This window comes from Rissa tridactyla, chromosome 8 (genome assembly GCF_028500815.1).
Source record: "Rissa tridactyla isolate bRisTri1 chromosome 8, bRisTri1.patW.cur.20221130, whole genome shotgun sequence".
Lineage (NCBI taxonomy): Eukaryota > Metazoa > Chordata > Aves > Charadriiformes > Laridae > Rissa > Rissa tridactyla.
This window is the reverse complement of record NC_071473.1, coordinates 36,514,487-36,529,660: the sequence shown is the minus strand read 5'-3', so window position 1 is coordinate 36,529,660 and position 15,174 is coordinate 36,514,487. Positions and strand designations below refer to the sequence as shown.

Sequence of the window (15,174 nt, the reverse complement as noted above, 5' to 3'; positions counted from 1 at the left end):
ACTATCTGTTTCTCTATATAGCATCATGCTGTGTATCACCTTGCCACAGAAATGTTAGCAGCGAAGCACTGTCCTTTGCGACAACAGCCTAGGGGAGGCTGAGAAACCAGCCAAGTGCTGGTCACAGCTGGCCACACGTGACACACTGCTGTGACCTTCTAAGGTCACCTTTGACTTCTGCTTTCTGAAGGCAGGAAGTATGTACAGATGCATCTTTCCATCTAGCGCAGAGACACCTATACAAGCAGCTATCTGATGAGTGAGGAGGAACAGTAACTGGGACACAGGTCCCAAGACCTGTGATGCTGTAGCTCCAAGCTGTGATGCTTGGTACCGTAATTGTGCCAAGATTTGGATAGTTGCCAGTTCTTGAGAGACCATTTTCAAAATGCACCTGCCTTATGCTAACAACCATTTTCAAAATGTGCCTGCCTTGTGCTAACAAAAGAGATGATGGCACAAACAAAGATGATTCATTGGAACTTTTCAGTTTGACCTTAAACATCAGAATTCCAGTCTTCCTAAAATAACAGGGAGAAAATACATCTACTATAAAAGCACTGCTGCATGGTTGCAATGATAAAATGCAGAACTAACTACACAAGATGAGGACATGGTATGCATGGATTGCTCACACAGCAGTTCTTGTAGATTTCCTGATAAACAAAAGTCAAAGCAAGTTTCTACTCTAGACTTGTCTTAGAAGAGAAAGGACCCAAACAAATAAAATGCTGCATTCCCTTAACTCCCACAGATGCCACCTAGAAAAAATAATGATCAGCAGAACTGTTGGCTAGGAAATCAAGTTTATTTGCTGGTAATTTTCAAATTAATCAAAGATATATCTGGCCAAATTAGAATGACAATACAAAGTGAAAAATGCTCCGGTACTTGAAATCTGACAATATTTTGTTTGAAAACTATAAGTTACGGCAACTGTGCTTTCTAAGGTCTCCCCGGGCTGCCAACTGAAATGGACAAGTTTAAGTCATCAGCTATCCAGACCTCAATAACAAAGCTACCGGTCTGGCTATTTGGTCTGTCTTAGATCTGGAGACATGAAGTCTTTCAGAAACTCCCAAAGTGCTATCTGTTACGAGTCACAGTCAAGAAAACTTGTGATCCCTAGCCTCAGAGAAGTTTGCAAGCAAGAACGTCCCATAGCTGACGATCCTGGAAATAATGCTGTAGTAAAGCAGGAGAGTTTGAGGAGTTATATAAATCTTAGCTCATTCAGTGACAAACTGGAGCATGGACATGCTCTGGCTTGCTGGAGCTTCTGGCTACAGCACATTTAATTTTTGCAGACCTAGAAGAGTACAAACTGGATACATATAACACCAGATGTCTGATCTTCATTTACTACTGGCTAAAAACTTTATTTCTGACAAATCAGTATTTTTCAATAGAAATTGGTTTAGTGTTAAACTCCTCTAATCTGCAGCTCACTATTATAAATCTTAAGTCAGAAAGAAACCAAAACTTTTGGAAGGATTTGGAAAAAAGTTTTCACTGTAGCTATCGCAAGTTCTCAGGGCTACAGAATTCCATGTATTTTGAGTCAGCTAGTATCAGACACTGCTAGAACCAAAAAACCTAAGTACAGCCCTTGTCAAATATAATACAAGAAAAGTGAGTATCATCTTTAACAAAAAAAAATAAGTAATTAAAAAAAATCAGTAAAAATAAATTATTGCACATATTCTGTGACAATAACATGTTATGTTCCTCCCACTCCGCCTTCAATTTGGTATTGAAAATCATGTCAAACAGCTTGTGCTGGCATAGATTAGACAGACCTATTTCACAAGTTTGAAATACATGGATAAAACTGCACTAAAACCAGTTTCCTTTTATTGACTAATTTTGGTAAATGACATATTAAATGGGAAGACAATACCAGAAAGAAGCTGGATAAGGTTTTATTGGTTCCTCTTTACCCTTTCTACCCCTCCTACTCTTCATTTTCCTCTCTTCGCTTCTAGCAGTAGAAGAACTGTTACTACGGAGCTAAGATTTCCTTGTAAACTTCTGTTTTTCCATGTTTCTGTAAAAAGTCTCAAATACAAGAGAATTAACAGCCTCTCTGTGCATGTGACAGATGCTAGGGACTTTTTCATTTAGAACTTAACTGATGTAGAGACAAGGATAAACAGAAGGCCAGAAAGCAGCAATAAACAAATTTGGAACTTTTAACAGATGCAATGGTATAGTCAGAGGTGTATGTTTACAACTTTGTAACAACAGCATCTACAATTCTGGCATCCTCAAACAGAAATGCCAAAAACCTTCAAATCCATATGTCTGTCAGTGAGAGCAAAATAGACCACATGGGTAGCAATACCACCTCTAACTCTTACGCAGATGAAAGGGTTCAAAGCAGCCTCCTCTCCATCTACAGGCAAAGCTACCAGAATACTTTAGCACTGGTCTGGAATCTGCCAGGTTGACACTACATACCACTGCTCCAAAGCACTCTGATTGTGTTTGTAATGTTTCAAAGAGAAGCAACAAAACCAGAGTGAGTAAAAGGGCTTTATCTGAGAGTGTCAAAGGCAAGATATCTGGGTTTGACAAGGCAAAAACAGTTTTTGTTTTTTGTTAATTATTTTGGCCATCTAATAAAAATACATGAGGGAGTGCCTCAGTTATTTTACACCTTCTTTGAAGGTGGACTTGTCTCTATATTGTCACAAGCAAGGATGTGTACTGCTCGCTCATCTTCCTTCTTAATAGCACACATCTTATGTCTTCTATATAATGAATGACAAGCAGAAGACCCACATGTCAAGAAAGCACTTGATACTTTAAACTAGTGCAGCAGGGCAAGAAATACAACATATGCAGAAACAGTTATTTAAGAATTTAAATGCAAAATCTCTTTTCCCAACCAAAAGCTGGAAGTTATGGAATATTAATTACATTTAATCTAATTCAGATTTGCATATTATTTTATATTCACTCACAATAAATTACGTCAATGCATATATTTTATTTAAATCCATTAAGGCTGGCCTTCTTTGTAAGACAAATAAAATTTTAAGAGATCCAAATATATATCCTATTAAAACTGTAATCTCTCTGTATAAGAAAATCCATACAAGACAAAAAGGAAAGATCCTTTATACCTTTAGCGTCTCAAAGGAAAACACTCTAATATATTAATGAAATCACATTAAGACATAAAATGCCATTAATCAGAATTCAGCTCAGTAAAAGAAGATACTAGAAAAACAAAGTTCTAGCTCTTAGAACACCTTAGAAAAACCTTGTCACTTAGCTTTCTATGTATCTTTCCACTCATAACTCAATGAATGATGTACAGAAAAGTACATAATGAATACTTATAAACGTACACAAACATTTTAATAGTCAAATGATACAAAGCGTTCCAAAGTAATTCCGTATTTAAATTCATGATTATAAAGGAACCAAGAAATGTCTTCCATATCTGGCAATATCCAAGGTATTTTTTTATTATATAAAAATTGACATTTGCATTTATATATTTACATTACCCTCTCTATAGGTTAATATTTCTACTGCGCTGAAGGAGCTGGCCACATCATGGTGGGATTCCTCAACACATCTGAAACCTGATTTATTCTTTTACTGTAGGTCATAAGAAATAGTAATAAACCCACACCCCTAAAAACTGCAGCACGATATGGTAACACGATTAAATATCACGCTGTCCCAGTCCCACATAGCATCAAACCTTACTTTAGTTGTATTAGAGGACACTGAGAAAACCACAGTTCCTTCCTGGAGCACTACTCTATAAGTACTGGGCTATAGCTTTCAGGATGTCTGGTTTGAACTGCTGATTGTTACAGGACAGAGCGCTATGCCTCATGTACTGGGAAGGAAGACCTTTTTGTGTAATACAGGAGTCAGATTACACTTAATTTGTCATCAGTTTCTCTCAAAACAGAAGCAGCTACTTCTAGAAGAGGATGTGTTATTTCCTGGCTTCTTTGCAATGCCAAACAAACACATCCAAGACTACAAAAAGGTGCTAGAGAGCTGCTGAGAACATTCCTATAAGTACAGACAGAAGCACAGACCATATTTTGCTTTACTTAGGAGTGGTTTAGTACCCAAATCTTGAATGCATCTTGATTCCGTACTGGGACAAGCCCAGGCAAGCTGCAGGCCCCACCCTCTGACTCTACGATTTCCCTGGAATAGAAAACCAAAGGAGAAAACCAAACATTTCAAAGGAGTCACAGCATGCTATAAATACATGAATGGATACTTGTCTAGATGGCAGGACACCAAGATCCAGAACGTGCTGCAGTGCACATCAAAAGGGAAGATACTGTCAAATGCCTTGTAGAAAGAGTATTTATGGCTCTTCACATTCATACCTTTTTGAAACTTCATTTTCATTAGATTAAACATTTAGAGGCTGAGAAAGTATTCTGGGAAAGCATCGCTATGGGTTGAGGTGCTCTGTCATGTTTCACTTGACATCTGCTTTGTCACAATCTGATACAAGATCCCGGACTTGAGCAACTATCAGTGTGACTCAGTACACAGCCTTGTGGTCTTCTGTTCATGAAAGAGTGGTAGGAAGTATGTTCAGAACTAATAACAGTTTTGCATTTAGGAAGAAAGTTTGCAGAAACTGGAAATATTTTTCCGCTTGTGTACTTTGATTGGCAAGGAAGTGAAATATAGTGATAAGCCCTGAGCAAATATTTGAGATCATCAGGATTTAGAGAAAAGGAAACAAACGCTTTCTTGAAATTTTGAAGGCTGCACTCAGAAGGCCAACTGCAGTTGTAGCTTTTAGGCCTAATTTAATTCAACCAGCTGTCAGCACTTGCCAAGTAACCTGCCAGGATCCCAGCCGTCCTGGGATATCTCTGCAATCAACAAAAAAATACAGGCACCTACATAAGGTAATTCAAATTGAAAGTGCACTGAATTATCAACTCAATTAATCTGTCTCTTTCTAATACCTAGAGGGAGCACAGAGTGGCTTGCCTCCTAATAGAAGACCTTCAGCTGTGGCTTCCCTTCAGGCAGCAGGGCCTCACTTCTGCTGTCTCTTCCTCGGCCATTTGTACTCATACAAGTGTTTGCCCAGCTGAACAGTGAACTGGCATGGGGACTTCGCCTGGATGAATATGAGGGGGGAAAAAAGTTGGTTTTCAGCCAGATAAATTTCCCAATGGGTTCACCACACAGCTGCAGGATAGTTCTACTGACAACAAAAGGAATGAGAGAGAGATGGGAAAAAGCAGTTAAAGGAAAGGTGAAGAGGGCACAGACTGCTTAGGCTGGCATTTTAGAACCCCAGCTTCAATTAAGGTCAAGAGTCAATGGCACAGCAGCCTTTCAGTTTTCTAATACAGATCAAAAATATCAGAGCCCCATTATTCAAAGCACTGACCCACTATAGAATTCATTCTGCTGGACTGAAGTGGTTTAACAATTTTGAATGGTTATTTTTCTACTGATTAGCTAATGCTACTCACGTCAAACCAGGTATTCTAATCACTTCCCTACCATTGGCTGGCATAAAGACAGCGTAAAAGCATAAAGGTAGTGAACTTTGTATTGTGTACTCTGCCTAATTCAACAGATATGTGATCATGTGCACATATTTGATGCAGGTCGAATGTGTTGCTGGGCTTTATGTCAATGAACAGATCTTGGGCTGTGTTTCTGCAGTAATTAATAATAGTTAAGAGTCAGATGGGATGAATCCCAATCTTAGCGTACTGAGACACGTTCTGTTCAAAGTAGTTTAAGAACCAGTTAACATTTAAGAAAACTGAAAATATTTTGACAAAATTTTCCAAAACTTAACTTCACTGTACAAAGAAACGCTTAGTCCTATAAAATTAACCTTGTGAAAATGCTTACACATTAAAGTGACTTATCACATCGAGGACTGTCTGGAAACTGTTGAACCAGCAACAAATACAATGCTGCTGTTTAAAGCTCAAAATAACAGCAAACAGCATTATATAGCCTTTGCTTTGTACTGTTAAGTACATTAGTAGGACATTAGTATTTATTTAACAGAATGGAAGATTTAAAAAAAAGGTTTTTTCTCATGTCTGACTTCAGTACAGTTCAGTGCTGGAAAACAAGCATTTCAGTGTAACTGATTAGGCGCTTTGCTCCTAGACACAGCACTGTCAAAGACAGACACAAAACAAAACCATGTCATAATAGGCTGGAGACTAGATAACAACCATTAGTCCCGACCGTGAAAACAAAAGAGTCTGCACTCATGTATGACTGACTGAACTGATGGGTTTTGCAGCCTTCCCAGAATTTTTAATACAATAGACAAAGCTATCTAGGATGTAAATATCCTGGTGTAAACAGAACAAGTCAGAGATCAATTTGGCTGGCTCTATTTCTTCAAGCACATAATTCAATTATACACTGAATTGTTTTCATTAGCCAAAACCAGACAGTGAACAAAAACATTGCTCACCAAGATAAATGCCCATAAAAATATGAACCGCCACTACTTTTACTAGAACTTAGCTTAAAGAATTCTAGCACTTAACTACCAAAAAAGAGAAACAAATGGCATCATGCTGTCACCTTGGAAGACATACGCCTGGAGGTCAGGCATACACTCCAGTTTGAAGATTAAATGTTTGACTCAAATTCAAATTCACTGCAATCACCAGCAGTATGGCAAAATTAGATTTAGCTCAACTTATCTGAAGCTGATCACAAGTTGTTGCTATATTAATAAAATTTGGAACATGCCAGTGAGTTGATTGAAATGTTACATAATGATCTATAAATCAATTCACCGTGTGAATGACAGTTTGAACACTCCTTTCCTCCAAAAAAAATGCTACATTAAGAACTGTAATATATTCCTCACTCCAGTACCTGAAAAGGTTACAAAATGCAGTCACAAAGCCACATGAGAATACATTCTAATTGAAATACATCTAGTTTCACTGCAGTAATCAACTTGAGTAATTTCCTAATCTGTTCACAGTAGCAGTTACAAAAATATCATATTTATTTTAATATTTTAAGAAAGTTAAACCAATGAACTGTAGAAGTTATGTAATTGTTAAACCAATTTTGAACTCCTCAGAAAACACTGAGAAAATATACTGATATACTTGTACACAACCAGTTCTAGTTTCTTCTGAAAAGCTGAAGTAGCTAAACACATTTTATGAATATTCAATTTCTACACTCGCTCCAAAAGTCTTTTTATTTTGACCAAGAGAGGGTAAAAGCAGGAATGTTAGACAAGTAAACCATTGCTTCACATTAAATTCGTAAAAGCCTTAGGCAGTGATCTTTAGAATAATTGGGCGGACTGCGTAATACTTGTATCTTGTTATCTTCTTGACTATTTTCAAAATATCCTGAACAATAAGTCATAGTTGAATAACATCTCACTATATCCTTCCACTCAGAATAGAATGTCTTACAGGGCTTGTTCCAGCTCTCACGAACTTGAGTTGAATTTTGATACTGAACTGATAAAAGCAACAAAAGATGTAGTGATCAAGTCTTAATTCATAGCAGAGTCCCAAATGGAAAATGAGAGTCAGGACTGCCTGTGTAAGCACTCTTCCTCTCTCCTCGCTAGGGATGAGGTGGCATGTACACAAAGTAGCTTGGTTTAGACCTTTTGATACGACCTTTCAAAGTGAGGAAGACATTTGTGACGCAGCCTTCCGTCAATTATGGTCTGTTAACATTACTGTATCTAGTTAAGCAGAAGACTGCGAGAGCAACAGAAAGTGAAATGAGTGGAGCCTTTTCTAAAGACAACACTGAAAAAAAGTACAGGTTATATTATTTTTTAAAACCCTGCCACAAGATTAATGTTTAGCTATTCTTCTTATTGTCTGTGTAAAGTACCCCTGTGTCTGCATTCAGAGCAGTATCCTAGGCTGAATCGGATATTAGTTTATCACCTCTTTGTGACAGGAAAGCTCGGGTTGCCTTAACTCATTCTCTTAGTCTTTAGGAGACAACATGGAAATCTTACCTCTCTTTTTTTCTACCTCCTGAAGCAGCAGGATGTTGGAAATGATGTGTGTTCGGTGGACTTGATTTTCAATTCCCATTTTTCTAAGATCAACTTCTGTAAGATGGAGTAAGTCCTGTAGCAAATGCCAGAGTAAGGAACATGCTATACCTATTAGTCCAGGAGAATTCGAATTTCTTTCAGATAGGTTTGCTGTTTCTGATATCACAAGCTATGTAACAGCAAACGTAAGTATATTTATGTGTTATATGAAGCCCCTTTGTCATTATAAGGTATAACATTGAAGGGATGAAGAATTTATCTTTTAAAATGAATTCATTGTCTCTAAATTTTTTCCTCAAAACAACTGGTCAGGATATCTGGAGAGTTTCTAAAAGCTATGACTCCTTTCAATAAAAAAAAAAAAAAAACAAACAAGAAACAAACCCAAAAGTTCCAATATGCCAATTGTACTTAAGCTAACGAAGGAAGATAAATCTCAGAGTGAATTGGGGGGCATAATAATATTGGAAAGGAGGGTTCTGGATAATCAAGAGGATATTCACTGTAATTAGTAGATAACATGGGTTGTGACACTGTTAATTAAACCTGAACCTTTCTCTCCACAAAATCGTTATTTTTTTTTTCAAAACAAGATGCTGAATAACTCAAAGCATTATTTATAAGTCAGTACAAAATTTCAATTTTATGTTGATTTATAAGTACGTACAAAATTTCATTTGATGATGACATCTTTCAGAGCAAAAAGAAAACACATCCAAAGCAGAAAATTTATGATCAAATGTATTTCTTTTCATTTTTACTGTTCTGTATTTTCACTGTAAACCAGATAAAGAGAAATCCATAGGATGTTCCCTGTTTTGTTAATGGAGATTTGAAAAGTCAGGCCTAGGATGCTAAAATACAAAAATCACTTTTTTTTCCCCTAGGTAAATAAGAAAATTGACACAAAATTTCTACTCTAAGTGAGCTACTGTTTTTGAAGTTGTTATTTTAAAATCTTTCTTTCAAACTAAAACCACTGCAAAAGCATGACATTCTTTGATTTAGACTTTCCTCAAAAAATTGAGGAAAGCCTCATTTTTTTTATGTCACTAGCTATAACTGTTTCAAAAGCTGTTAGGGAAATTTAGCCATGCCTGAAAGTGTCATATTAAGTGCTTCTCAAATGATACCTCATATGTATCTAATGACATGAGAGAAGGGTGTTGAATAATTATTACTCTTTATTCTAGGTTTACCTAAATGCAAAAATTAGTACTAATGATGAAATCAGATTTCATCAGAAAGGATTTTTCAGCTTTGGCGACACGGACAGAGGCTCCCTCTGCTTCTCTCAAAAAACCCCAACACCCTCCCCCCTCAAACCCCAAAATCATCCTCCAAGAAAAAACACACACAAAGAAGTACAAATGCAGTAATAAATGCTGTTCAAACTTTAGCAAAAAGCTTGTAAGGAGGAACACAAAAAGGCTTGGTGTTAACTCCGGTACTGAACAGCATATGCTCAGGGTAACAAAGTGGGAGCTTTTATAGACACATTTTGGTTTTTTTTAAAGTTGCTTTAAAGAATTTGCTGCATTTTGTAGCTGACAACATTAATATGTGGAAATTTTATTTGTCAGGGGGAACAGTCTCCTGCCTTGAAGTTTTCTTTCTTCATTCAAGATCATAAGTGCTTTCTGGTCTGGCTTAAGAACTGGCTAGAGCAGTTGACTGAAACCCAAGAACTCTGTCTTCTACTGCCATGAATTTACTACTTAGCTAAAAACAATTTAACTCAAGAAACTGTGCACCACTGTCCTCCTCAGCAAAATGGATATAATCATACCTTCTACTGCAGAGATAAAAAAACCCAGTGTAAATAGTTATTAGTAATTATTAGTAATTTAAAAGTAGAAGACATCAAAGGCAATTACTTAGACTTTCAAGAACTTAGAAGCTTTGTTCAACAAGGTTCTTAAGCATATGCCTAATATTAAGCACGTTAGCAAGTTCGTGAAGTCAGGGAAGTCAGGCATTTTCTCAAATTAAAGTTTTGTTTCAGGAAAATATCCAGTTTGGCCGAGGAACTAAGACATGATATAATGCTTGTAATCTACAGATATTGCAGAACTGAAATTCTGACTCATGGCCTTGAACTTAAAAAAAAGTCCATTGTAACCAGAATGATGTACTAAGCCTATTTTAAAGTTTTGTACTTCAGCAAAACCTTTTTACAGGCAGCTTTCAGGCTTGGTAAACTGTAAATTCTCTTTGCTAAAGGTTTTTTTGTTTGTTTGGTGACTGTCAAAACAGCTCTCCCATGGTCCTATATTCTGTCTTCTGTGTCACAATGGTAGTGTGAATCACTGTGGGAAAGTAAAAAATACTGTTCTTTTCCCACTTGTGACAAATTCTACTTATATTTAAAATACTTTTATTTTTATTTAACTTAGTTTATGAGATTACCATGACACTCACTGAGAACTCTGGTATACAAACAGGACAGATGTGACACAGAAGAAAATTTTAAATAAACTTTAGTGCCACTTCGTGAAATTTTGATTAGTGTCAAGAAAAAAAAAGTACAAAAATTGTTTAAAAGTCAATCCAAGGATATTTTGAGTTGATGAGAATATTCAGTTCTATTTTTTACATTTATTTCCTGAATTAGGAATACAGCAAAACAGAATTAAAACACATCAAATAAGCATTTAATTAATGATATAATATGTTAAGAGTCTGTAAGTTTGTACATGGATGATAAGAACGGAAAATGCAAAATGGACAATAAAAAGGAAATTTTGACCAAGACAGACCTGTGGGAAAGGGCTTCCTAAGAATTTCTGAATACATTTCTAGGGATTTTCAAGATGACTGATGTAGGGTCCTTCTGTAATGTGATATTTGCGCAATAAAAAGATTATTCTTAAGCCACATAGTATCCACTTACCTATAAGCAACTTCATGTAACAATTGGCACATAAGTTTATATTTTATCTAATTCTAAATTTTACAAAATAAATTTATTTGTTAACTTTTGCAGAAGAAAAGTTATCTTTGTGTTCTTGCTCTGGTGGACACGCCTATTTGTTACAATCTGAGACAGTCAAGAGTAACATAGGAGAAGCAGCATTAGAAACAGCAAAATATTCATTTTATCTAGCTCACCAGTAAATGACTCTATTTCTCTGTGAGTTTTAGTACACAGTTACAAAATACAGTGGTTTTATTTTCCCATTTCCTAAGACAAAAGCAAACCATCAGCTTTTGGGTTTTTTGCTCCAACATCATTATCATGGAACATTAATCACTTGCATTATTATCACCTTGCTTGACATTTTCTCAAGACTTTTATTGAAAAAGCCAAATTCCTACCTCTATGTCATCATATTGTTCAAAGAGCGTGCAATATTCTGCAAGACCAAGCTGAGTCAGCCAGTTAGAAATGGGTAGATACTTCATTATCTATTCCCTCAACTCACAATGCCTTTGACTCTGAAAAACAAAACCAAAACCCAATTACAAATGCTATTGCTTAGGAACATTAAACAACTGAACAACTTCGAAAGCACTTAATAGCATGGAAGTTCTACTGTCATGGACAAAGATATTAATACTTTCTTGGACATTTGGTAATAGGTATTTAGCTATGCTTTAGAATTATTACATTTAATTCATTGTAATCCTTGTAACAAACGGAATGTTGAAGACTATATTTTGTTTAGTTCTCACAGCTGAATTAATCTTTTAGAAGATGAATCAACAGTCATTCAATGCTGTAGCATCAATTAAAAAATACTCAGCCTTTGTATTCAAAGAGAATGTTCCTCAATATGCTCATTCAGTGACAATGACATTCTTCTTACACGTGTAACACATATGACAAAATGGACAAAATGTAAAAAGTTAAGTGGAATAGCAAAAGGAGCAGTGTTATTTGTAGGAATATGAAGGAAGTGAATGAAACTGCATATTCTGTAAGACAGTCAAAATGAAAAAGGTTCTGTGGGTGATGTTTGTTCAAGATGTGAACGCAGCTGAAGTCAACCTGTTAGAGAGTATTCCTATGACAAAAGCAACTGGGAGATTGTTACAGTTCGGCCTCCGTCATGATGTCATCTGAATTCAAGTTAACTGTAAATAAAAATACTTTTTGTTACTTTTTTTCCAATTGCTAAAATGAAATAAAAGATAGACAGTGAGATGGACACATGATAGTCACAGGAAGACAGAAGACAGACACATAAGATATTCTCCCAACATCGCTGCTCTAAGTAAGCAGTTATGCAAGATCTACATAAACAAATACTTAAGCTTCCAAAAAATTGCTGAGTTTGTGAAGAGATTTCTATTTGCAAGTTGGAGCATATACTAAATAAATTCAAGGATGCCCAATTCTAAACTTGTGACCTGAATGCTTCCTATCAGAGCACTGACTCCAGAAGCAGGAAACGCTCATGTTCAGACATGTAGTGTCTTTAATCATACATTTTTGATACTTTTTTTTTATTTGAAGATTTTCCTCTCATCTATACTTCAGGAAAAGTACTTGCTCATTAGCTCTGTATAAACCAACTGGAATTATGATTTTCCGGCCACAAACCACTTGTTCCAACACATCTGTCTACTCTGAACATGTGACAAGAAGCTGCCCAAAGGCTGACATGTTACGGTCAGCAAAGAAACTTTTATGATTCTTGGAGCACTAGAAAAGTACTGAAGCTTTTTTTTTTTTTTTTTATAAATACAATACATTCCTGGAAATATTTTTAAAGCATTTAAATCAGAACAAGTACCGTTAGTAAGACACACAGTGTTTTGCAAGTCACTATGAATTTTGACTCAGTGGTCAACCTTGGAAACAAGTCAAAATGGTTACACTTCAGAGACACATACACCATCACACTGTGGATGCTGCAATCTTTGAATTTGTCACTTCATGATCTATTAAAGAACAAACCTGCTAATTTGTAAAACACATTGTGAAATCCCTCTATCCTCTGTCAGAATAGTCCACTATATTACTTGCTTTATGACAGGTTTTGTATTATTGTGAAAACATTGCAGGCTATGGATGACAAGTATACGTCTGAAGAATGGTGGTATTGCAGTAACTAAAAGCACCTTGTGGAGTAACAACAATCAGAACATTTCAACATTTAGTAGACACACCACAAAAGAATTTCTTTGAGGAATGTCAAAGCCACAAAGAACATTCTTACGTGAGGCGAGGACAAGCTCAGCCACTGAAATATTTCATTTATTGGCTTGCCTTAAACAGGTACTTTCAGATTGCAAGATGGTCAGCATGAAAGGCATATGATTTTCAGAGAGATAAAAGGAAAACACAGCTAGTTGGTTAGGACATTAGTAAAACTGTGGACAAATAGCTCTTCTCTGGTTCATACACTTCAGTCACAGACTTTAATTTTGTTGTCAAAAATGAATTTGTTTTCAAAATTGTTTAACAACTTCACTAGGAATATATTTTTTAAGACTAAAAATTTTATATTTAATTTTGAATATTTGTCTTCCATGCTAGCACGTGACAATTAACAAGTATCTACAACATTTGGTGGAGAGTCACCACACATCATGCCAGAACAAAGAAATTCTGCACTAAACGTGAAAGGAATCCCAGAATTTCCAGAAAGCAACATTCTCTTTAAGCAATATAGTGACAAACAGTGGCTATCTAATCTTACTTGGCATTTGCTCTGTTATTAATTTATACCAAATGAAAAAAACCAACCAAACAAAAAAACCCCACTAATAATCCCCCTGCCTCCAAACCCCCATACCAAAGGAAATTCAAGTGCAAGCAGAAAATGATGTTAATCTTATATGACAAGATACTGAAAGATACAAGATGTGTTGTTTTCGAATGTACTGCACTTACACCTTTGAATGTGATTATTTTATGGCATATGTTGATGTGCTATTAAGTCTTCCTTGACACCCTTGTGGATTTTTCCCTACCGTTTTAATGAAAAATTTATTCCTACAGCTGAAAGAGAAGAAAAAAAATCCCCTCTCTCCCACAAGATAACTAATTGCCTTTCTAATCTTTCTGCTAATGGTAGTGTTGGTGAAGAAAGGTAACAGAAACATTAACTCAAACATCTCTTGTTTAACCAATATTACACTGTTAATTGAATGCAGGGTACGACCTAGTGGTCAGGACACAAGATATATTCAGAGCCTAATCAAGGTTAAGAGTAAAATGGAATTACAAAATAAATTAGAAAAGACCCTAAAATATATCATTATGAAAACTGGTTTTAGGCAGAGGGAGTTTCCTATTGTTATTCTACTTTTACACTATTTATGTTTATTTCTGAAAATAGGCTTAACCCTTGCATAGGGCAGGTAATGCTAACATTTTTTAACATCTAAGACACAATCATAAACACACCGATAAGGTGTATGGCAGATGTTGGGCACGTATTTTTTTCACCCCACTGAGAAATGAAAATCCTTCCCTTCCAGAGGAAGGAAGGAAACAAAAATATAAGATGACAGCATGTATTGGAGGGCGACACAAGATCTAGGTTCTATTTACCCATTCTAAACACTGTCACTTCCTGTACATCTCAGGTTTCCTGCAATAAAGAGATCGTCATAGGCTTAGTCAGGTCACCAGATTTTTATGGGATGCTGCATGACTTGCTTCTATTTATTCAGCGAGACTTTTCCTTCTGTTATTACTTAATAAATTCACGAGTGAAGTTACAGTGTTTTGAAATCCTTATGTGAAAGGTCTTGCAGTATTACACACGAATTGTGTACAATTTCAGGGTTTTTTACATGAAAATAAACAATTCAAATCCAACCAAGATTTGTACTATTCTGTTTCCAAACACCAGCTGTTCAGAGGCTTTGATGAAATGAAGTTGTTGCCAAGAAGTTATCAAATGGGTAATAATGGAAGGTTCCTACAGTGGCACTCTGATCTACTGAACTGGACATAGCTTTTACTTTTGGAGTGCTTTTCTGTATTATCTTAAAAATGCGCTTACAGTTGCAATCATACATATTGGGGCATATTTGAAGCAAAAGCACAGAGAAAGGTGTTTTTATGTAGCTTTTAAATCCAATGCTTTAATTTACTGATAATTCACTAGTCCTCTTCTTTCCTCTATCACAATATCCCAAAACTATCAAAAGATGATGCTGCTGACGTTGGCTTG

The 15,174-nt window shown here is 35.9% G+C and overlaps 1 protein-coding gene across 9 annotated transcripts in view; it reads right to left on the bottom strand.

Moving 5' to 3' along the window:
- BCAR3 (BCAR3 adaptor protein, NSP family member) overlaps nucleotides 1–15,174 on the bottom strand; it is a 112,979-nt gene that overhangs the window by 64,542 nt on the left and 33,263 nt on the right. For 5 of the 9 annotated variants that reach the window (XM_054212143.1, XM_054212144.1, XM_054212133.1 and 2 more), the window contains 2 exons: nucleotides 11,360–11,477; nucleotides 8,000–8,114 (listed from right to left, as the gene is read on the bottom strand). The exons of 2 other annotated variants lie outside the window; for them this stretch is intronic. In XM_054212143.1, coding sequence (XP_054068118.1) covers nucleotides 8,000–8,114; nucleotides 11,360–11,446 — 202 coding nt within the window. In that variant the 5' untranslated portion in view covers nucleotides 11,447–11,477. Of the gene's footprint in view, nucleotides 1–7,999; nucleotides 8,115–11,359; nucleotides 11,794–15,174 lie in introns of those variants that run through there. 2 more of the 9 variants (XM_054212135.1, XM_054212136.1) reach the window with 2 other exon arrangements.